General features: G+C 43.9%; 1 protein-coding gene across 1 annotated transcript in view; it reads left to right on the top strand.

Moving 5' to 3' along the window:
* PLXNC1 (plexin C1) overlaps window positions 1-22,276 on the top strand; it is a gene marked incomplete at its 5' end in the record, with an annotated part of 144,424 nt that overhangs the window by 6,988 nt on the left and 115,160 nt on the right. The window contains one exon of the mRNA XM_029955443.1: window positions 14,822-14,962. Coding sequence (XP_029811303.1) covers window positions 14,822-14,962 — 141 coding nt within the window. The remainder of the gene's footprint in view (window positions 1-14,821; window positions 14,963-22,276) is intronic.

Genomic DNA, 22,276 nt, shown 5'->3' with positions numbered 1-22,276 from the left:
CTGTTGCCATCCAATGTTGTCACAGAATTATTGACTGTATTTCCTATGCTGTACTTTTCACTTACATGACTTATTTTGTAACTAGAAGTCTGTACCTCTTAATCCTGTTTATCTACTTCTAGATAGATTTCTAGATTTCTACCCCTCCCCCAAACCACCTCTCCTCTGGCAACCACCAGGTCTCTGTACTTAAGAGTCTGTTTTGTTTTGTTTTTCATACTCCACATATAAATGAAATCCTATGATCTGTTTTTCTCTTATTTCACTTAGCGTTATTCCCTCTAAGTCCACCCATGTTGTCTCAAATGGCAAGAGCTCATCCTTTTTTAACAGCTGAGTAATATTCCATCGTAAATGTACCACACCTTCTTTATCCATTCTTCTATCAATGGCCCAGGGGTTGCTTCCATATCTTGGATAGTGTAAATAATGCTGTAGTAAACACAAGAGCACATATACCTTCCCAAATTAGTGTTTTCCTTTTCTTAGGGTAAATACCCAGTATTCCAGTGGAATTACTGGATTATATGGCAATTCTATTTTTCACTTTTTGAGGAATCTCCATACTGTTTTCCACAGTGGCTGCACCCAAGTACATTCTCACCAACAGTGCAATAGAGTTCCTCTTTCTCCCCATCCTCGCCAACACCTGTTGTTTCTTGTGTTTTTGATTTTAGCCATTCTGAAAGGTGTTAGGTGGTTTTGATTTGCATTTCCCTGAGGATGAGTGATGTTGAGTATATTTTCATGTGTCTGTCGCACCTCATACTCTTCTAATTGCTCAAAACAAATGCCTAGAAAACCTTCTAGAACCTTTCCATTTGGGGGCTTGTGGTCTGAGTTCTCAAGAACCTAAAAGGTCGTAGTTTAATTAGCTCTTTCACACTTGTATACAGCAGTCTGTTTGCATTTCATTCCAGAATGTGGTGGGGGTTTCTAGAGTCTTCCACTCTGCTATGCAACCGAACCAGTTCCACTGTTGAAATTTCCATGTTGAAATTCTCTGAGGATCTACTCTTAACAGCTTCAATCCTGATATGAATTTCTATCTTAGGCATAGCCAGCTGCATGAAACAAACATCCACATAAGCTCAAATAAGGGGCTGGGGGTCTTAGTGGAAAGAACTGTGTGGAATTATGTGGAAATCTAGGAATAGGAGCCATCCTGTGAAGTGGTTACATGCACAGACTGTGGGGCCAGTCAATTGGGACCAAAGCTGCCACATACAAATTTGGGACCTTAGCAAATAATTTAACCTTTCTGTGTCTCAGTTTCTTTGTCTATAAATAGGCATTGTAGTTGCTTCATTGGATTAGTGTCTGGATTAAGGAGTTGATATATCTTGGATAAACGCTACCTGACTCAAAGTAAATGCTAGGATTGCATTTACTGTCGTCATCATCATGATAATTGATAGTAATATGATGGGGTTTCCTTGGACTTGGAAGGAGGTTCTGGACTCAAGGCACCTGGGAGAGGCTCAGCAACAGAAAGTGATAGATGTTCACTCTAAGGTTTCACTGTCAACATGACTTAGCATGGCCGCTTCCCTCTGTCCTGCTACCAAATGGCCTCTTCTTCCTCAAACATCTGCCCCTCACACCCTCCACCTGGATGGTACAGACTGCTTTGATACCCTCTCCACCGCTTGATAGCATTTAACCCTTTTGTATTGGCTACTCATTGGCAACAACCTTCTGTATTTATTCAGATTACCGAGAAAGGGATAACATTGGGTCCAACTCAACTTTTCACATCCGATTAGAGCCCTCATTCAGAGTAGGAGTCTGTTGTCCTTAAGAAAGGTACTGTCCCTCAGCCCAATCAGAAGAAGGGGATCAACATGGCCCCCATAAGGCCCAGTGGGCAGACTCCCTGAGAATGGAATGCTGGAAGAGCCACATCATGGCCACCATGTTGACTACGATTGTGTGGCACCACCTCTACCTCCCTTTAAGCTTCTTGATGGTCTCTGTCTTCCCTGAACGTGTGGCACATCACAGATAAAGACTAAGATCTGCTCTGAGAAATCCTAAAGACTGCCAGGGGGCAATTTGTAGGCATTATAAGTCTAACCTGTTTGCAGGAGCAGGCACATGGTAGTGCACATGGCACATGGTGGTATTAAGTTTTTTGTTCCATTTTTTAATAAAATGTGCTCATGGTTATTTTAGTTTTAGTTTTTTATTTTGATGAAAGTGCTAATTTTTATACCATCACAAACCTAACTAGAATTGTGACCTTTTCTTCCCCACAATCTGTAGTTGAGTTTTATATCGGTTTGCCTACCTAATAGTTACAGATACTGTTCTCCTCAGAGGAGTGATGATGGGGATTTGGCCCCAGAAATCCCAGCCTCACTACCCTGACCAGTGCTGTCGCGCCAAGGCCAGCACACCTCTCCTGCAAAGGTCAAGTCGTCAGTAACTCGGGCTGCACCTGCCACATACAGTCTCTGTTGCATTTGCTCAACTCTGCTGCTATTGTGTGAAAACCACCATAAACTATACATAAAAACAAATGGACAGTGTTCCAATAAAACTTGATGCTCACTGAAATCTGAATTTCATATAATATTCATTTAGGAAGTAGTCTTCTTTTCATTCCCTGCTCCCCCGCCCCCCAGCCATTTAGAAATGTAAAAAACTATTCTTAGCTTATGAGCCATTCAAACAAAGGAAAGCAGGCAGTGGCCAGACTTGGCTCCCAGGTGGTAGTGGCCCATCCCACCTTATGCAGAGGGTGACTGTAAAACAAGCCTTCAGGGTGTCTGGAGAGTGGGGAGAGAGGTGGCAGAAAGAAGCCGTGGGAGCCCATAGAGGGAGCGTCAGAGAGGTGACGCCTGAGTTGTGCCTTAAAGCCAAGTGGAGGTGGCCGGGAAGGGAGTTCCAGCGAGAGGGAACAGCTTGTGCACAGGCAGGACATTGAACAAGCTTGGGAACCGCAGGTAGCTCGCCCTGGCTGGGGAGTGGCCGGAAATGAGCACGCAGGGCCAGATGGCCATGGGCTTAATGAGACAGGCCAAGACGGCTGGATTTTTATCCTGACGGCTGGTCGTTTTCAGACTTTCCAAACCTGGTCTTTGCCGTAGATCTTAGCCAGGAGCTCTATACGAGAAAAAGTTTGGCATATCATCATTGACCTGTTCTGGGTGAGACCAATGGCCAAGTGCTGGAAGGGTCCCTTGCAGCCTGCCCACCCCTCCCCCCCATGCCTGTCCCTGAGGCATCTCAAAGGAACGTGAAGGTTCTGCCTAACATGGTGTGAAAACCGTGGCTGTGGCTAATGGAAGACACGAGCAGGCAATATGCAGACATGATCAGATTGTGTTCCAGAGAGAGCAGTCAGAACAGAGAGGCAAAACAGCTGATGAGAAGGACACTCACTGCTTCAAACGAATGATTTCTTGAGTGTCTATTATATGCCTAGCACTGTGTGAAAATATTTGTCAGTGGTGAATAGAATAGACAGCATGTAGCAAATAAAGAAGTTACTTTTATACTGAAATGATAGCACTTATAGAGCACCTACTGTGTATCAGGTGGTATTCTAAGCATTTAATATTAATAAAAACCTCCTTGAATCCTCACCACAATTTATGATATGGTTATAATATGGTAATATTATTCCATTTTGCAGATGGGGAAACAGAAGCACAGGCTGAGATTAGGTCTGTGTATGAGCGAAGCAGGTGCTGGGGAAGGTTCCCTTTAAGGAGGTTGAGGGGCACCAGGAAGATGAGAAAGGATGGACGTGGATGTCCCCATGGAGACCTGGGCTCCGAATGCCCCAAGCCACACTGGAGGGCTCAGGGGGGTGGCTTGGTCGGCTTGAAGAACACGGGCAGCGTGGTTGAGTCCTGGGGAGGTGGTGACGGGAGTGGGGAGGGGAGGAGGTTGGAGAAGGCAGCAGCAGCGGGATCCTGTAGGCCTCACGGCTACGGGAAGGACAAGATATTTTATTCTTTTGTTTAATTCTATTTAGTTTTGAAAGAAAGACCGAATCTCTGCACTGTCAGCTCAGAGCCCAACACGGGGCTGGAACTCCCAAATTGAGATTGAGCCGAAATTGAGTCAGATGCTTAACTGACTGAGCCACTCAGGCACCCTGAAAGGATATTTTATTCTTAAAAGCGTAGAGAGAGGAGCCTTGGCAGGGCAGTGAAATGATTGGCTCTGAATCCCTAGAGAATGGCCTTTCTGTGGGGCATGGATGGAGGCTGGCCCTGGTGGAAGCAGGAAACCTGCAGGAGGCTCCCCAAGTCATCCAGGCAGGAAATGATGTCGCCTTGGTCTGGAGGGGTGATGGAGAATATGGAGAGAACCCCGCGGGGTTCTGTGGCTCGCAGTAACCCAACTGAGGAATGTGGACCACCTGAACCCAGCTGTTGGCAGTGAGGGTGGAGAGGACACATAAAAGGAAACAGCTTTTTAAGATGTAGGACTGCGAGGTTTTGATGACCAGTTAGACAATTTTGTGTTGACTTTTAGATGCCTTTGGGACACCGATGAAGAGCCACCAAGCAGGCAGTTGGCAGTGAAATCAGGGATTGGGGACGTGCCAGGCTTTGTTTTGGGCTCAACACAGTGCTATTGGGGCTGCGTGTGCCTTGAGGGGAGTGCTGGATCTGTGTTTCTCAAGCATCATAAGACCGTCTCACACCTTGCGGGCCCTCCATAACTGTTCAACACACTGAAAAAGGGTTCTCCATTTGGCGGAGAAGATAGTGATTATAGCATAGTGAGCTAGGAGCTTCCAAGAGGGGGTGACATGGGAGCTTCTGTTGATAGGAAGCCAGGTAGCCCAGAGGGAAGGGCATTTCCCTGTGAAAGAATGTTCCCTATCAACCCCCCATGCCGTCAACCTGGTCTTGGAAGAGTTCGCTTGAGAAGCAGAGTCTCAAACACACCAGCTGTTCCTAATCATTGTTCATTGATATCTTCCTGAGGTTTTTTTTTCATCAGTGACCCATCTTAAAAATTGGATTCCAAGTGCTGACCTTGCTTCTCTGAGGCAACAGAAAGGGCACAGAGCCCTGAGCAGCTAGCAGCCATAGGTGTCACCAAGGTTGGTGACACCTGTGTATAGCAATGTCCCTGTGTCCTCTACTCCAAGGGCTCCTCCCTCCCAAGGAGCCCTTGTGCTGTGGACTTCTGTGAAGCATGTAGATCCCTCTTAGAATAATGGCTGTGGGTGCATAAAACAGAGAATTACAACATGAACCAATTGTATTGGTTCAAAGATATCTCAAATGGTGTTTTTCAATTAGAGATACAGTAATAAATCTTAACACACTAAATAGCAAGATCTAGCAGTGGTAACTACCATAATTTCAAAGGAGAGATGAGCATAAATGATATTTTGAGATATCTGAATAACTATAAAATGATATGGAAATATCTGATTTCTTTTGGTGACAACGTCATAGGTTCAATTAATACTACTGTGTCCTGCATTCATAATGAAAGGAAATGCTACATTTCAGTTGGCGTTAGCTAAAATACAGTTGACCCTCGAACAACACAGGATTGAACTATGCAGGTCCACTTGGGTTTTTTTGATAAATGTATATGTTTTTCCTTATGATTTTCTCAATGTTTTCTTTTCTCTAGTTTATTGTTTTTTAATTTAAGTTTTAGTTAACATACAGTGCAATATTGGTTTTAGGAGTAGAATTGAGTGATCCATCACTTACATGTGACACCCACTGCTCATCACAAGTGCTCTCCTTAATCCCCATCAAGCCCATCCCGCACCCACCTCCCCTCCATCAACCTTCAATTTGTTCTCTATCCTAAAGAGTCTCTTGTGGCTTGTTTCCCTCTCTTTTCTTTCCCCCACCTTCCCCTATGTTTACTTGTTTTGTTTCTTAAATTCCACATATGAGTGAAATCATATGGTATTTTTCTTTGATTGACTTATTTCACTTTGCATAATAATTCTAGCTCCATCCACATCATTGCAAAAGCAAGGTTTTATTCTTTGATGGGTGAGTAATATTCCATTACATGTATATATAATATATATATTCCATTACATGTACATATATATATACACACACACACATACCACATCTTCATTCTTTCATCAGTTGATGAACATTTAGACTCTATAGTTTGGCTATTGTAGATAATTCTGCTAAAAAAAATTGGAGTGTATGTACCCCTTTGAATATGTATTTTTGTATCCTTTGGGTAACCTAGTAGTACAATCGCTGGATTGCAGGGTAGTTCTATTTTTAGTTTTTTGAGGAACCTTCATACTGTTCTCCAGAATGGCTGCACCAGTCTGCATTCCCACCAGCAGTGCAAGAGGGCTCTCCTTTCTCTGCATCCTCACTAACACCTGTTGTTTCTTACATTATTAACTTTTGCCATTCTGATAGATGTGAGGCGGTATCTCATTGTGGTTTAGATTTATATTTCCCTGATGATAAGTGATGTCTATCTTACTTTATCTTAAGAATACAGCATATAATACATATAACATACAGAATGTGTTAATTGACTGTAAGGCGTTGGGTCAACAGTAGTTATTCAGTTTTGAGGGAGTCAAAAATTATACACAGATTTTCATTGGCACAGATGGTTAATGGCCCCAACACCTGTGCTGTTCAAAGGCCAACTGTAAATTTATTTTATCCAATTCCCTGAATTCTATCCATGAACTGTGGATATCCATGGATACTCCCTCAAACCATTATTTCAGTTACTAAATGTTTCTGAAACCAGCGACATGAAGTATAAAGTGTTGGATTTTCTTTCAAAAATTCATTCCATTGGCTTTGTTTTATAAGAGGGGGTTATTCCAATTTGTATTTTACAGATCAAGCACTTGTCAAGAGCAAGTGCTCCAAAAATGAGAGTCAGGCTGGTGGATGGTGGATAGGTGGACAGGTGATGGTGGATGGAGAGAAGCCTCAGGCAGGTTGAATCATCTGCCTACGACTCATCAGTGATAGAGCTTGAACTTGAACTCACATTTTTTTAAACTTTAAATTTCTTGTTCTTTCTATTCTTCAATGTTACCATTATGCTGTTTTTATTTTAAAGAGTTAATCCAGTGTGAAGGCATGTTCATAAATTATGCTGTTCTAATCATGAAAAGGCAGTCCAATTATTCTTTTTTGGTCAGAGAACACTTAAAGTACTTTATTCACATGTTAGAGCCATATTTTAAGTAAACTGACTCTGTAGACCGCAAGAGACCCAGAAACTTTCTTACGACTCTTGGATTAACTATGGATGTAAAATTTAGAGAAGGCCAAAATGTATGATAATGGGAGGTTTGAGGTAGTTTAGTATTACTCCCTAAGGCAGAACCAAGATCCAGGGCTTACAAGGACAAAATTTGGCTCAACTGAAGAAGTCTATAACGATTAGACCTACTTAGCAATTACTAGGGCTTCCTGATAAGATATTGACTGAAAGAATTCAAACATTGATCCATGTATTTATTCATGCATTCAAGAAACATTTATTGACAACCTACTACATACCAGATGCCTAGGTATGCTGCCTTCTAAGTGCAGAATCAGATAAACTGTTGTTAGATCTTAGAGTCTACTGGGAGACAGATGACAAACACAATTTTAAAATAACCTCAAAGTAAAAAGTGGAGTGCCAGGATTCATAATAATTGGGACAAGGATAGAATGATCTATGGTTATATGTCCATGAGGCATTGACATTGGATCTGAACCTGAAAGATTAGAAAGATTCCCTCCGAGGAATGAAGTGAGAAGAACTAGAAGTAGCATATGTAAAGGCCCTGAAGCAGAAATATGGTGACGTGGTAAAAAGTCTGAAGGAAAGCCACTGTGAGAACTGAAGTAGAATGGAAGGAGAGGGGTGGTAGAATATGAAGTCAGCAGGGATGAGGTCAGGTAGCATCTGGAGAGGCACTTGGATTTAGTTGTAAATGTGATGAGAAGCGAGTAAAGAACTTTAGGCAAGGGAGTAACACCACTTGTTTTATATTTTAAAGGGTCACTCTGACTGCTGGTCAAGGAAAGATTTGGGGTTGGAAGGGAGAGACTAGGAAGCTCTTGAAGTAGATCAGGAGAAAGATGGAGGTTGCTTAGCCTGGGAGGGGGCTGTGGAGATGGAGAAGACGGATGAGATTGTTGGCAAATCTGGCTGACATTTTTCATGTACGGCTGTGAGGGGTGATGGAGAACAAGAAACAGAGTGACTGGTGGTGCCTTTCATCATGATGAGGAAGACTAGGGAGGAACGGGATTGGAATCAAACATCTAGATCATCATTTTCCTGCAATTCTGAACCCTTGTGATAGACTGCCATGATTCTTAAGGAAAATGATGCCAGTTACTTAGTAGGTAGCGATGTGGGGGACAGAGCTTTGGTACTAGTCAAATGATGGGATGGGAACACTACTGGCATTTTATGGACAGGGGTCTGGGATGCTGAAAGTCTTGTATCATGCAGGACAGCTCCCGTCATGAAAAATATCCCATCCAGAATGCCAGTAACTTCCTCAGGGAAACACATTGGTGGACTGAGAGCTTTTCAAGTCTAAGAATGTAGAAAAATGCACTCTTTCCCACACTGTCAGCCATTCATCTCTTTTTGTGAATTATTTGAGTCAGGTTCTTTTCATAAGTAATTGACTGAAATTAGCCACAGGGAGATTTCCATGGAGGGAAGGGTGTGAGCAGGAAGAAGGAAGGCGAAATCTTGGAGAGCAGGACTTTGGTGGTGGGTAAGGCTTTGCGGCTGAAGGACACTGAGGGCCTTGAAGGGAGGAGAGAAGGTGAAGAGCAAGTGGGAAGGTGTAAAATTCAAACTTCGCTCTCTCTTTCCTGTGTTTCCACCGTGTGCCGCCTGGCGCTTGCTGGTGGGGAGGCTGTCTGGCTCTTCCCCTAAACTTCACGTCTCCACCCCTCGTGCACACTTTGAACTTTTTCTTTTGATCATTTGAGTCCCCAATATAAATTCTTCCTTCAGATGATCAGAGAGATGCTGTAAACTTGGACTCCAAGCAATGCTGTAGACTCTAGAAGAATACAGAAAAGCAACAGGAGTCCTAATGGCTAATGAAATCACTGTCTTGGGCGAAATAGTGTTCTTTCCATCTCTCTAGCTTAATAAAGGTCATTTTCTACTCATTTTCATATGCACGGTTTCATTCGGGCCTCATAGCAATGCCTACAGGCACGTGCACAGAGGGTGAGGCTCCTGCTAACATTTCCCAAGTACAAGTGGGCCCTTGGTAAGTTATCAGAAATGGTAAAGAAACTGTTCAAAATAAGTGAATGCCAAAGGAGAGCAGAATACAAGATTAACTGCCCCAAGGGGCATTTAATCAAGGTATAAGTCGTTGATAGGCATGCAGTTGGTATTTTCAGTAGCCCCATAAGGAAAAACCAAAATGAGCAAGTCTTTTTTTTTTTTTTTTTAGCAGTTTGGGAGTAAAAGACTTAACTCTTGCTGGGTCCCTGACACTCAGGGCCCCACTTTTGTGCTCATTTCCTGCAGCTGTCCCCATAATAGTGTGGCTGCAAACACCCTGCAAAGCCTTGATGAGTCAGGACATCTTTCATGTGATGGGAGCAGACCCACAGTGGTACCCAGCTCAGGAAGGTGCCCATCATCCCAGAATGCATGAGTGGCGCCCCCTGGAGTTGTGCAGTGCACAGAGGGTGTGCTTACTCTCAATGTAAGGAAGTATATGTGAGTGTGCTACAGGGGTTCACGTTGTTTCCCCTTGTGATAGGCCCGCTGCGTGTACATATACTCACTCATGCACATGCGCACACACACACTAGCACATATGCCTTCACAGTAACCTTGGTTCTGCTTTGATATGTTGAGCTCAAGCCTCTCTCTTTTTAGTTTAATTAATTTTTAAAATTTATTTATTTACATTTTTGAGAGAGAGAGAGCGAGAGAGACAGAGCATAAGTGGGTAAGAGACAGAGAGAGAGGGAGACACAGAATCTGAAGACAGGCTCCAGGCTCTGAGCTGTCAGCATAGAGCCTGACACAGAGCTCGAACCCACCAACAATGAGATCATGACCTGAGCCAAAGTCGAACACTCAACCAACTGAGCCACCCAGGCATCTCCCAAGGCTATCTCTTCTTGAGCCCAAACATTGTTTGAGACAAAGTATCATTTTCCTTAAACTGGGAAAGCTTCCCCTTCAGAGAGGGCTAATGTGTAGGCATGACGTTACGGTTAGACATGGCAGACGGCAGAGAAGCAGAATGACAGCTCTGAGGGAACCAAGAAAGCCCAAAGGGGAGACAAGGTTTAGAGCTAAATCAAGATTGGATTTTGTCATGAAAGGCAGAACTGGCAAAAGCATCATTACAAGGCATTAACCTTGTTACACACAGACGAACAAGCAGAGACTGGGATTCAGAAATAAATTACACATAATAAACTAGACAGAATAGGCTGAGAGCAACATTCGTGATTATGCCCTAAGGGGAGAGAAGGGCAAGATAGAAAATAGGCCAAAAAAAAAAAAAAGAGTAAGAATAATCTCTGGACACAGGGGGCCGACTGCGCTATTTCACCCCTTTTTCGGCTTGACTCCCTAGGTATTAACTGCACTTTTGTGAGGAGGTTTCTCTGAAGGCTGTCTTTCTTTTGTTTTCATTTGCTGAAATGAGCATAAGAAAGCCACTCAGAGGGCCCCTTTTTCCATTCACAGGGCCATGTCCATTTCTGTGTGTTACTAGCACAAAAGAATCCATTTCATTCAGCCTGAACAGCCTTCAGAGTGCACGTGAGGTCCAAGCCTGCTCTTTCCTATTTCCTTCCAGGCTCACTGTTGTAATTGGCTACACAATCCTGACTGGCCAAGGTCCTTCATGGTGAGAGGAACAAGCACTCAGCCAGTTCTTGGTCTTTGTACCTGAGGAAAAGCTAGAGTCTAGTGTAGTGTCCTGTCTAACGTGACTCTCCTTTCTTTCACTGACTTGCTTTGGTTGCAAACATCAGAAAACCAACTCAAGGAACTTAAGCCATAGCATCTATCATTAACTTAGTAGAGACTTTATTTTTTTATGTTTTTTTTTTTTTAGAAAGAGACAGCGCAAGCAGGGGAGAGGGTCAGAGAGAGAGAGAGAGAGAAAGAGAGAGAGGGGGGGAGAGAGAGAGAGAGGGAGAAACAGAATCCAAAGCAGGCTCCAGGCTCTGAGCTGTCAGCACAGAGCCCAACACGGGGCTCGAACCTGAGAACCATGAGATAATGATCTGAGCCAAAGCTGGATGCTTAACCGACTGAGCTACACAGGTGTCTCAAGACTTTAAAGGTGTCATCCAGAGCCCAGAGCCTTTATTTTCCCTTGCACCAATTTTTGCATGTTGATTTTCATCCTCTATCCTGAATCTTGTGGAAGCAATGTGGCTGTCACCACTCTGTGCACGGTGGCCTCATACAACAGATTCAAAGGGAGGAAGTAAGGGGAGAGGGCAAACGGGGTCTCAAGAGCCTCCTCTTATCACAGGAAATTTGTTCCCAGAAGCCCCTCCAGTGGACTTCTTCCATTTCTCTGGCCCCTTCTGGACCACACGGCTACCTCTAGCTCTAAGGGATAGGAAAGCAGATATCTGGCAGTGGGGAACGGGATTACCACAGGGCTTGGACCAATCATAGTTTCCCAGGCTTGGGTTTATTGCTACCTGAATAAAATAAGGGTTTTGTAGCAAAGAAGGTGGGAGTAACTGCTTCGAGTGTGGCAGCCACTGTGTGTATTTTAAAATAAGGCGCTGGGGGGGCTCAGTCGGTTAAGCGTCCGGCTTCAGCTCAGTCATGATCTCACAGTTCATGGGTTCGAGCCTCACGTCAGGCTCTGTGCTGACAGCTAGCTCAGAGCCTGGAGGCTGTCTTCGGATTCTGTATCTCCCTCTTTCTCTGATCCTCCCCTGTTTATGCTGTCTCTGTCTCTCAAAAATAAATTAAAAACATTTAAAAAATAAAAATAAAATAAGGTAATGAGGGGTGCCTCAGTGGCTCAGTTGGTTAAGCATCTGACTCTCGGTTTTAGCTCAGGTCATGGTTTTGCGGTTCATGAATTCAAGCCCTGCATCAGGCTCCATGCTGGTGGTGCAGAGCCTGCTTGGGATTCTCTGTCTCCATTTCTCTCTGCCCCTCCCCCACATGCACTCTCTCTCAAAATAAACAAACTTAAAAAAGTAATGTAAACAAATTCAGATCGTGTATTGCTATGCACCAAGCATTGTCCTAAGCTTTGCTGGGGCTTGTGCACTGAGTCATTCTCATCATTTCCATTGTGTAAAAGAGGAAACTGAGTCACAGAGAGGTTAAAGTGCTCACAGTTACATAGCTTGAGAGTGACAGAGCCAGGAATGCTATCGAGGAGGTCTGGCTCCCTATTCTATCCCTATTGGGCAAGGTGATAAAACACTCCGAGTAGTGCACAGTAAGTACATGCTGCTAATACCAGCTAACGTGCATCAACATGTTGTTATTGCTCCTGTCATTACTATCTCTTCTTTATAACCACCCTCCCAAGCAGGCATCATTAGCCTTATTCACATATGAGAAAGCCAGCCCCCAACACGGGTCACCCAGCAGGTGAGAAGCGAGCTGCACCACAGACCTAAGCTCTGGCCCTCCCTAGTCCCAGGCAATTTGTTTATGCCACCAGTTCCCAAGTTCAGGAACATTGATTTCATGGCTCTACTTACCTGCGCTACTGATCCAGGACATCATTTGGAAAACTACAGTTATTAAGGAGTGGTCAGAAGTCGGGGAAGGACACTAGAAAACATGTGATGGTGATTTGGAAGCAGCTTTTCTTCTTTGTACCCTTACAGCTTTTGAGCCACTTCTGTTTTTTTGGAGCCAGTCTTTCACAAGCAGAATATCTCCTCCAACCTCAGCAAAGGCTACCCATCATGCCATGGTCCTTGGCTAATCAGAATGGCTACAGTTATTAAGCACCTGCTGTATAGCAGATATAGGCATATACTGTCCCATTTAGTCCTTGTCAATGGATAATCAGTCCACAGTTGTAACTTTTTCTGTGCCATGGATGAGGGAGAATGGCATCCTCCGGCTAAATATAGTGGTATTAGAACATTCCAGATGCCCAGATAGATGACATCTAGTTCTCTGAGTGAGCCTCTCTGCAGTGCTCAAATATTTAATAAGAGTAGTAGACATGGTCAGCTGATCCTAAGTTTGAATAATTCTGGTTTTATTTTAAAGCAAGATGTGTGATGTGGTTTCGTTATTTTTTTCAATCTAAAGGTCATCTGATTTTTCTTTTTCTGCTTATAGTCATGAGGTGCCCTTATCTAAACAGAGATCTATTGTTCTGATTCTCAGACCCACAGAGATTTTTTTTCTTAACTTCAATTTAACAGGACAGTTCCTCATCTTCCCCAACTGCATGAAAAGTATCTTCTAAAAAAAAAATCTCTAATGGGCTTTCCAAAAATCTTCTTAAACTGAGTTCACTGTGGAATATTTTATGCAAATAAGTCACTTTCTCTTAGGTTATGACATCTTTCCCTTGAAAAGTGATCACGGCATTGGAGAAATCCTCACTAGCTTATCTTTTCTCCACAGCGGAACTTCAACAAAGAAATATAGATGGCACTTTAAAGGCTTCAGAAATCAATTTAGTCCATGAATCCATTTACTTTAGATGTTAATGAAACTTGGTGGGTTTAAAAATAATGTTTAATAAGACATAAATTGAAAGACATAAACACTGTCAGCAATAATATAATGAAGTTAATAAGTCTTAGCCTCTGCCCACTCACCTCCCCTCTCCCCAAACAGGGCGATTTGAGGCGTAAATGGTGATGCTTACTGGAGTTTGCCAGCTCTCCTATTGGCTAAAACTTAAATGTGGGTTTGGAAACCTTAGTACAATTGGGAACTGAGCTCTGGCAGATAAAGTATGCTATCACACTGTGTTCAGTAGCTACAGACAGTAACGGCTCGCTCTAGCTCCGTATCTTCCAGAGATTTGTGTAACAAACTCAGTTTCCTGTCGTTGAAGGCAGGAAGCAGTGTGAAACGCTTAACGCCTTTAACCAAGAAAGAAAAAGACCTTTTGATCGACATTCTCTCTGCCCTGGGTTTAAAAAGGGGCTTTATTTAATGATCAGGAATGAGCATGTGATTATATGTGCTCAATGCTCCAGACCATTTAAATGCCTTCAGGTTGGAGTTCAGCTTTTTGTTTCCTCTTCAAGAGCATCAGCACCAGGTCCGGTCCTTCAGCTTGGTTCCTCTTTAGCTTTGTGGTTGGTTCTGTCCTACCCACCAGCTATATCTTTCCCTTTTTACCCTCTGAATTAATTATCCTATCTTTGGGCTTTGTAGTGTATCCATCTGGTAAATCCAGAGTCCCTCCTCTCTGCCATCACACCCAATGGGACTGTCTGCCTCACATTTTGGGAAATGGCTTGTTTAACCTCACAGAAGCCAATCCCTAACTAAAATAATTTGTAGCAGGATCATGCAAACAGCCAAGCATAAGACTGTCTCCCTCCCAATTCAGCAGTGGGCTCTTTCTTGGCAATAAAGTGGAACTCGGTTTCATATATCAGCTGGGGGAGTGTAAATGGCTGGCTGGCTCAGTGCTGGCAATCAATACATGTTAATCCATAGGAAACCAATGGCTTTCCGTGGGTTGGGCAAGCATGGTGACCCTGCACATAAAGGGGATAAGAGGTTGTTCCTGGGGATCTTGTCTAAGGAAATAAATGTATTTGGGGCTCGAGTAGGATCCTTCTCGGGGTCAGAGGGGGCAATTATCACTGTTAAAAATTATCTTTTTTTCCATTTGTGTGTTTGTGTGCATGTTCAGAAAGAAGGGGAGCAACCTGAAAGAGTCCAACCAATCGCATCATCTACCTTGATCCATTCCGACCTGACATCCGTTTATGGCACCGTGGTAATGAACAGGACTGTTTTGTTCTTGGGGACTGGAGATGGCCAGTTACTTAAGGTTGGTTTTCTGTGCCTTCCTCAATGTCGATTTTAATAGTGATCCATTTTGTGCTTTTTAATTTATTTTTTTTAATTTCTGCATTATACACAAGATCATATCAACTGCTTGCAAACTGTTCAGAGACCCTCAGGAATTACCAGAAAGAGATTTCTAGAATTCCATGTGTGATAGCCTCCCTAGCCAGGTAAGAAAGCACCAGCCACCTTGCTTCCCAGGGGCCTGCCAAGTTATTCTCCCCTTCCTTACTCATAAGCTGCCTCGATGAGGTAAATAGGGGTCTGGCCCTCACCCTACCCTGGATCACCTTCCTAAGACCTTCAACCTTTTAGTTCATATCTCCTTTGTAATGGAAATGTACAAAGCACTTCACTATTTCTCACAACCTCAAACAGATGAGGGATTATAAGGCTTAAAAAGTAGGAAAAAAAAGATATTCCTTCCCTCCAGCCTTTTTGACACCCACAGACGGGTTTTGTTTTCTGCTCTTTGTACCCACACACACCATGGAGAGGTTAGACACCTGAGACCCTTGGAGACCCCCTGACTTGTATATCAGAGGAGTATTTTTTCCTCCCACCATAGAATGGGTATACCACTGGTCAAGTTGGGATTTTTATTCCCTGGACAGGGACGGGGAGGCAGTGGGAAGAGGAGAAAATAAAATTAGAGACTCCTAATGACTTGTCTGGAGTGATGTAGTGGTTATCTTGTCAATTTCATCAGGCATTTATTGAACACCTCTGGGGGCCTCCACCAACATTCATGGCAGGAACTGCACTGTTTCTGTCACCCTAGGCTGACATTCCTTTGCCTCCCGGTAGCCAGTCGATTTACTGTCAGTTTCTAGATTCTAAACTGAGTACAGATAGGTTTGATTTTTCCACCGATCTCCCATTGACAACGAGCTGTGTGATTGTAGGTGAATCTCCTAACCTCTCTGAGTTTCCCTTTCCTCATCTGTAAAATGAGATTGTGCTCGGCAACCCAGAAAACCCCTGATTCTGTCTTCTGTGCACTAGAACCCAGCCTATTTACTTGTTCTCCCGATGTGCGATGTGCGTTATGTAGTCTGGTTTCCCCACCTTGGTTCACACCAATCCTTCTGGGATTGCTTGCCCTTCCCCCATCCCCTCGCCTCCTCTGCTTTACTGAATCCTATGTATCTGTGCTTTGGCTCAGCTCAAACTCTGCCTCCTCTCTGAGGCCTCTGAAGCCCAGAGTGCTCACGTTTTCCCCTCATCTCCTGAAATACTCATTGTTATCTGTACCATTCTGTAGCCTCATTACAGATGCCTTGTTTTGATGCCCAGCCTTTTCTCTCGTGTTTGTCTTGCCTTCCCAACTTGATTGTAAGCTTCTCGAGAAGGGGGTCCTGAATTCCCACAGCCTAATACAGCACTGAGTGCCTGGTAGGCATTTGATTTAATCTGTTTTCTTTGGAGGAAAACCAGTAACATATGGGAGGGAGTTTGTTTGTATACACGTTCTTTTAAAATATACATTGATCATCTTTCCTGTTGTGTTAGCTTTATTTCCTGGGGAAAGGTAAACACGCATCAGTCACTCTACACAAGTGGCTCGGTGCCGTGTGGTGGTATCTGAAGCCGCGCCAACCTGGCCAGGCAGATTGGACCCATTAACCTGGCAGAGGAATTTGCCATCAGTCTTTACGGGGCCTCCTCACCAATTATCTCTTCAGATTTAGGATATTTTTGATGAGTATTTTGACAGGAACACTGTTTCCCCAAAGCTGAGCCAACCAAACTGTTACATGGTAAATTGGAGGTGAAGGAACACTTGGCTATAAATAGTTCCCCACGGGACAGGCTAGTTTCGCCTGTCCTGTTTGCTCACCCCAGCAGTTGGTGGCAGTTTGTGGCTAAAAACTGGCTGGATTTTTGTGATACTGTGGCACCAGAGGGGTGGGGCCAGTTTGCAGCTTTAAGCTCCCGACAAATGGGTGGCTTGACCAACGTTAGGCTTTCCTCAGCATCTGTATGGGGTACACCTTTGAAAGCCATGCCTGTGGCCTTGGTTTTTGTTTGTTTGCTGATTTGCATTTTGGATTCAAATAACAAGGGCAGGTTGGTTTGTTGTTTGTTTGTTGTTTGCTGTTTGGACCGGGTTTCCCTTGTGCCAGTCATACTGCATGTTCTAACTCACTCCATCCTCTCCATGACTCAGGGAGGTCGGTCTACTGTATATCCCATTTTACCGATAAGGAAAGTGAGGCACAGAGAAAGTGGATGATTTGGTCCCAAGTACACAGGGTAGGGCAGAGATTTGAACCTGGAGTCACTTTAGAGTCTGCACTAATGTCCCTTGTGCAACACTGAGTCTTGTGATGTCTGCCCCAGACATGCACAACCACTCCCTGAGGGTTCTTGGTGTGGGTGTGGGTGTGGGTGTGTGAAGGGAAGCGGGTTGATAGGGATCCATGCAGAGGAGGTGACAATGGAACCAATACTCCTGGATCATGGTTTGTAGAAGGGAAGGGGCACCTGGGTGGCTCAGTTGGTTAAGTGTCAATCTTCACCTCAGGTCATGATCTCATGGTCCTTGAGTTTGAGCCCCGCATCAGGCTCTGTGCTGACAGCTCGGAGCCTGGAACCTGCTTTACATTCTGTCTCCCTCTCTCTCTGCCCCTCCCCCATTCATGCTCTGTCTCTCAAAAATGAATAAACGTTAAAAAATTTTTTAAAAAAAAAGCAGCAGCTCTGGGAAGAATCCCAGCTCCAGAAGGAGGCAGACCATCTGACTGAAAGGAATACCTCAATGGCATGATAACTTCTTGGGACTCAAACCCTCCCCCAGCTTCACTCAAGAAGGTCCCTTCCCTCAGGAGGAAATTTTAAGGCACGAATTTGAAGTGAATGGCCCTGCGAGACTGCCTTGGACAGCCCAGTAATTCCCAAGACTCCCCCATTTATCCTGTGTGCAGATTCTTGGATGTCGCCCCTGAAATTACCCAGAGTCCCGAGACCCAGGACTGTGTCGATGCCTGGGAAGGCACAGATGTCCCCGGATCCCTTTATTCAAAAACTTCAGGCTTCTCCCTTCCAGACTTGTCACCAGAACTGTTAGAAAAGACGAACATTGATAGACACAAGCTTGGCTTCTTAAGCCACGGAGTGGAGGTACTAATGAGCAACGCAAAACAAAACCCAACCCAAGGCAGCCGACGGCAGGAGGAGAAGAAAGAGGACTTGGATCACTCACAGCCTGACTCATCAGTTTCCTAGTGATCGAGAGTTGGCAGCATGTTGACAGACACCAGGCACAGGCACTGTAGTATGTGACTGGTTGGATGAGGGGCAGGAAACAGCAGTTGGGGGCCAACTGCTGTTTTTATTTCCACCACTGCACACACACACACACACACACACACACATAAACTATAACTTAAGTCTCTGAAAACCTCATGGAATTTTAACATAATTTCGTGCAATTTTATTATTTGAAAAAATTTTTAAATTCTTTTGAGAGAGAGCACAAATGGGGTAGGGGCAGAGAGAAGAGAACAGAGAATCCAAAGTGGGCTCTGCACTGACAGCAATGAGCCCAATATGGCGCTCAAACTCTCGAACTGTGAGATCATGACATGAGCTGAAGTCGGATGCTCAACCAACTGAGCCACCTAGGTGCCCCTGTTTGGTGCAATGTTAAACATCAGGTTATTTAAATAATTTTTTCTTATTACAGAAGTAACACATGTTCCTAGAGAAAGTTGAAAAGGAGCAGAGGATGAGGAAAAAAAACAGAAAAAAAAATACCCTACCTCTTTTACGTAGAGGCACTGCTGTCAGTGTTTTCTTTTTCTTTCTTTCTTTCTTTCTTTCTTTTTTTTTTTTGGCATAGTTGAGGTCAGACTCTATCCAATTTTGCATCCACTTTGTTTTCTTCAGTTAATGAGGAAAAATGCTTGTATTAAAATATTTCGGCAAACCCTTTGTTAAACCATATTTTAAATAGCCGTATCCTATTCTCTTACGTGAAATCATCACGTTGCACTTAGGCCAAGATATTGAATCACTTTCAAAGTGTCTTTAAAGACCTGAACTTTTACCAGGCGATCTGCCACTGCCTCCAAAGGTAAGATTTTCCTGAGGGTAAGTGGAAAAACTAAAGACTTTACAATATGCCAATACCCCCACTGCCCTCTTCTCCTGCCTTTATTCCTAGATCCTTTTGTAAGATTTTTGAAAAATGGAAGGAATTTAGAACTTGAAAGCATCCTTTCAACAGTATCAAATATGTCCCCTTATTTTGTCGGCATGTGACCCTAATGGGTGTGAGATGGGTTGTGTTGTCACTTTGTCCCCCCTGATATTTCCTCATTTTACTTCCTTTCCGAACACGATTGCGTGCTATACTTTGTCAGTGGTCAGCGTCTCCGCTGAGATCAGCTGAGAGTGTGTGGCCACGCGGACTCAGCCTGCAAGAATTCGTATCTCACGTACTGCAAGCCAGCTCGCTCCAAGGCGCGCCCGTCTTTCTAAACACACACCGAATCTTTGTGCAGATTGTGGTCCTGCCTCTCGTGTGGTTTGGATTCCTTTGAGCTGACTGTGTCGCGTATAGAAAAATTGTCCTCATTTCAAGGACAGAATGGAATATTTCGAGGTTTCCCGGTGGTAAAATAAGTAATAATGGAATATGCATGAAATTTGAAATTTGTAACATTATACATGCCCATTAACCTTTCTTGTAAGCATAAAAGATAAGGCAGCAGGCGAGGAATTATAACCACGAACATTTCTGAGCTCTCACTGTGTGCCGGGCATTGGAACCCGTGTCTGCACGGGTTAACTTGTTTAATCCTCATGAGTCCACAGTGTCGCCAAACCTACTTTATAGATGAAAAAAGTGCAAGGCGCAGAGAGGTTAGGGAACTTGCTCGAGGTGATGTGAACTGAAGTGACCTGTCCCCCATCCAGACTGCACTGATAATTCAAATGCACGCTGTAGGGCTTGGTAGAATTTGTGGAACTGTTTTTGTTTTGTTTTTTAAATTTTCTTTCAAATGTTGGAGTATTGGGGTTAAATACCAAGATGTAAGTATTTGAGGTTTCTTGAGAAGGGGCCCTGGCTTCTGTGGTTTTAGTTTGTTCCTATTTGGGGACGGCCTTCTGGCAGCCAGGCAGAGTGCACACTTCTGTATTAGAAGAAGACAGAGCCTCTCCCACTCAGGGCTGTAATTAGGTCATGGGGGCCTCTGAACCCCTGTGGGACCCTAGCTTTTACCCTGTGGGTTCTTTGGGAATAAATGTCGGAAATCTGAGTTCAGGATGATTTTTGGAATGGCTTTTGTGGCAGCAGGCCAGTGTTGGGTTTCTCCAACATCCCTAGGATGGAAGTGGGTTTCAGGGTACAGGAAGCACATCCTGTCTTACGTGTCCCTTCCACATATCATCAGAGAGGCACTGGTCACCTGCTTCGAGTTGGGACTGGCCATCTATGAGACCCTCAAAACTTTATTCCCACTGGTAGCTCTCGTTTATCCAGACCAGGGAGCAAAATTCAGACCTGTTCTAGAAAGTTCTTCATTGAAGTCTGCCTTGATTCTGGTTTTAAAGTTTTCAAAAGAAAGTAAGAGATAATACAAATTATTTTGTAAGGACAAGCTCCATTTATATTCCCATGGAATGTTCAAATAAGGACAAGGAGCCTAGCCCAGGACAGGACCTGGGGCCAGAGGTAGGGGAGCCGGGATGCTGGGCTGAAGTAATAGACCAAAAAGTAAAAACCCGCAAGGAGTATCAAACCTTGAAAATGGCCCCCATGATTGGCTGTTTAGAATGTCCTATGAAGCTATTTCAAGTTCACCTCCATCTCATTCATTCCAGTTTGTGAGTTTGCAGGGACTCCCCGTGTAACCCACAGAAACCTAGAACTTGTGGTTCAAGCTTGGAAATCAAAGAGGAATTTGCCTTAATCTTTATATTTCACCTTTGTTGCTCCTAACTACTCAAGCACATTAGACACTTGCTTTGTCGTGTGTATGTGTGTATGGTTTATGCCTCCTTCACAGCTTTTCTTAGAAACTGTTTGTTTTTTTTAAAAAAATGAGAAGATTGGCTTGCTTGCCCTTTAACTGGTTAGCCCCACACAGTGAGGCCTAAGGAATGGAATTTTGCGTGTATGTTTTAGCTTCTGACTAGCCATGGCTTTTCCATGTCATGGTAATAATAAAGGAAAGAAAGAAAGAGGCTTTTTGAAAATTTTCTCCCCCCTCGTTTTCCTCACCGTGCTATTCTTCCCGTGGGTGGTGTTGAACTTGTAATGCAACTGTCTGGTGTGGAAGTCTCACACGCCACACATTTCAGGACTGGAGTTGGGAGGTTTTTGTATGCAACAAAAATCCCAAGGCTAGTTAATAGCCTACCATGAGGCTTCAGGAAGATGTCAACAGAAACAATATGTTGACACAAACTGAAATTCTCCATCGGGGAAAATTTGTTTTCTACACAGACTTCAGCTGGAAAAATCTGAAGAGCCCTATAAACTCTTGAATGCTAATAGAATTTTTTTTCATTTAATAAATATTTATTGGGCACCTTTTATGTGCCAGACACTATTCTGGGTGCTGAGGATACAAAAGTGAATAAAACAGGCAACCCCCCTGCTCTCATGATGGGGGAAAAGGAAGACGGGAAATAAGTAACTGAATTAATCAGCAATAAAGCCATTTCAGACAGCGAGTGGTAAGTGTTATGGAGGAAATCGACTGAAGGGTAGACAATGAGGTAGAAAGGCAACCAGGGAAAGCTTCTCAGAGGAGATGACATTTGAGACTCGAAGGTTGAAGGGGTAAATAAGAAGATGCCTGGCAGAGACTCAAGGTGACATCAGATTAGATATTTATTAAAGGGGCATCTGGAAGCAAGAGATAAAAATCCACATCATGCCCAAGGAGTGTGTGTGCGAATTGGATGAGATTCTTTTATACAAAACCCATTTTGGGTTTCTGTGACTCATTGTTACTTCCTGCATCACTTCACGGATCGTGTTCTTTTTCCAAGGCTGCCCAGCTAAACTGAGCTGAGGAGGGAACATTTCCCGAGCTCCCATCTTGCCGGCTTTCTTCTCCGTGTTGACATGAATGTTGCAGTTAGAAGATCCAAGTTTTGCTTTGATGCCCTGGGCTGGGCTGTGGGGATGGAGACTGGAGGGGGAGGAAGAGACATTAAGAGAATCTAGAGAAGGAAGAAAGCCCTGTCTCCCTTGTCCTGGAATCATTTGAGAGAGGTGAAGATTGCAGTGGCAGAGACCCCAAGCCCTCCATGTAGCATGTCTGGGCCCCTTATGGAC

This window comes from Suricata suricatta, chromosome 10, assembly GCF_006229205.1.
Source record: "Suricata suricatta isolate VVHF042 chromosome 10, meerkat_22Aug2017_6uvM2_HiC, whole genome shotgun sequence".
In the NCBI taxonomy this organism is placed as follows: Eukaryota; Metazoa; Chordata; class Mammalia; order Carnivora; family Herpestidae; genus Suricata; species Suricata suricatta.
The sequence above is the reverse complement of the archived record's forward strand: the minus strand, read 5'-3'. Positions and strand labels throughout refer to the sequence as shown.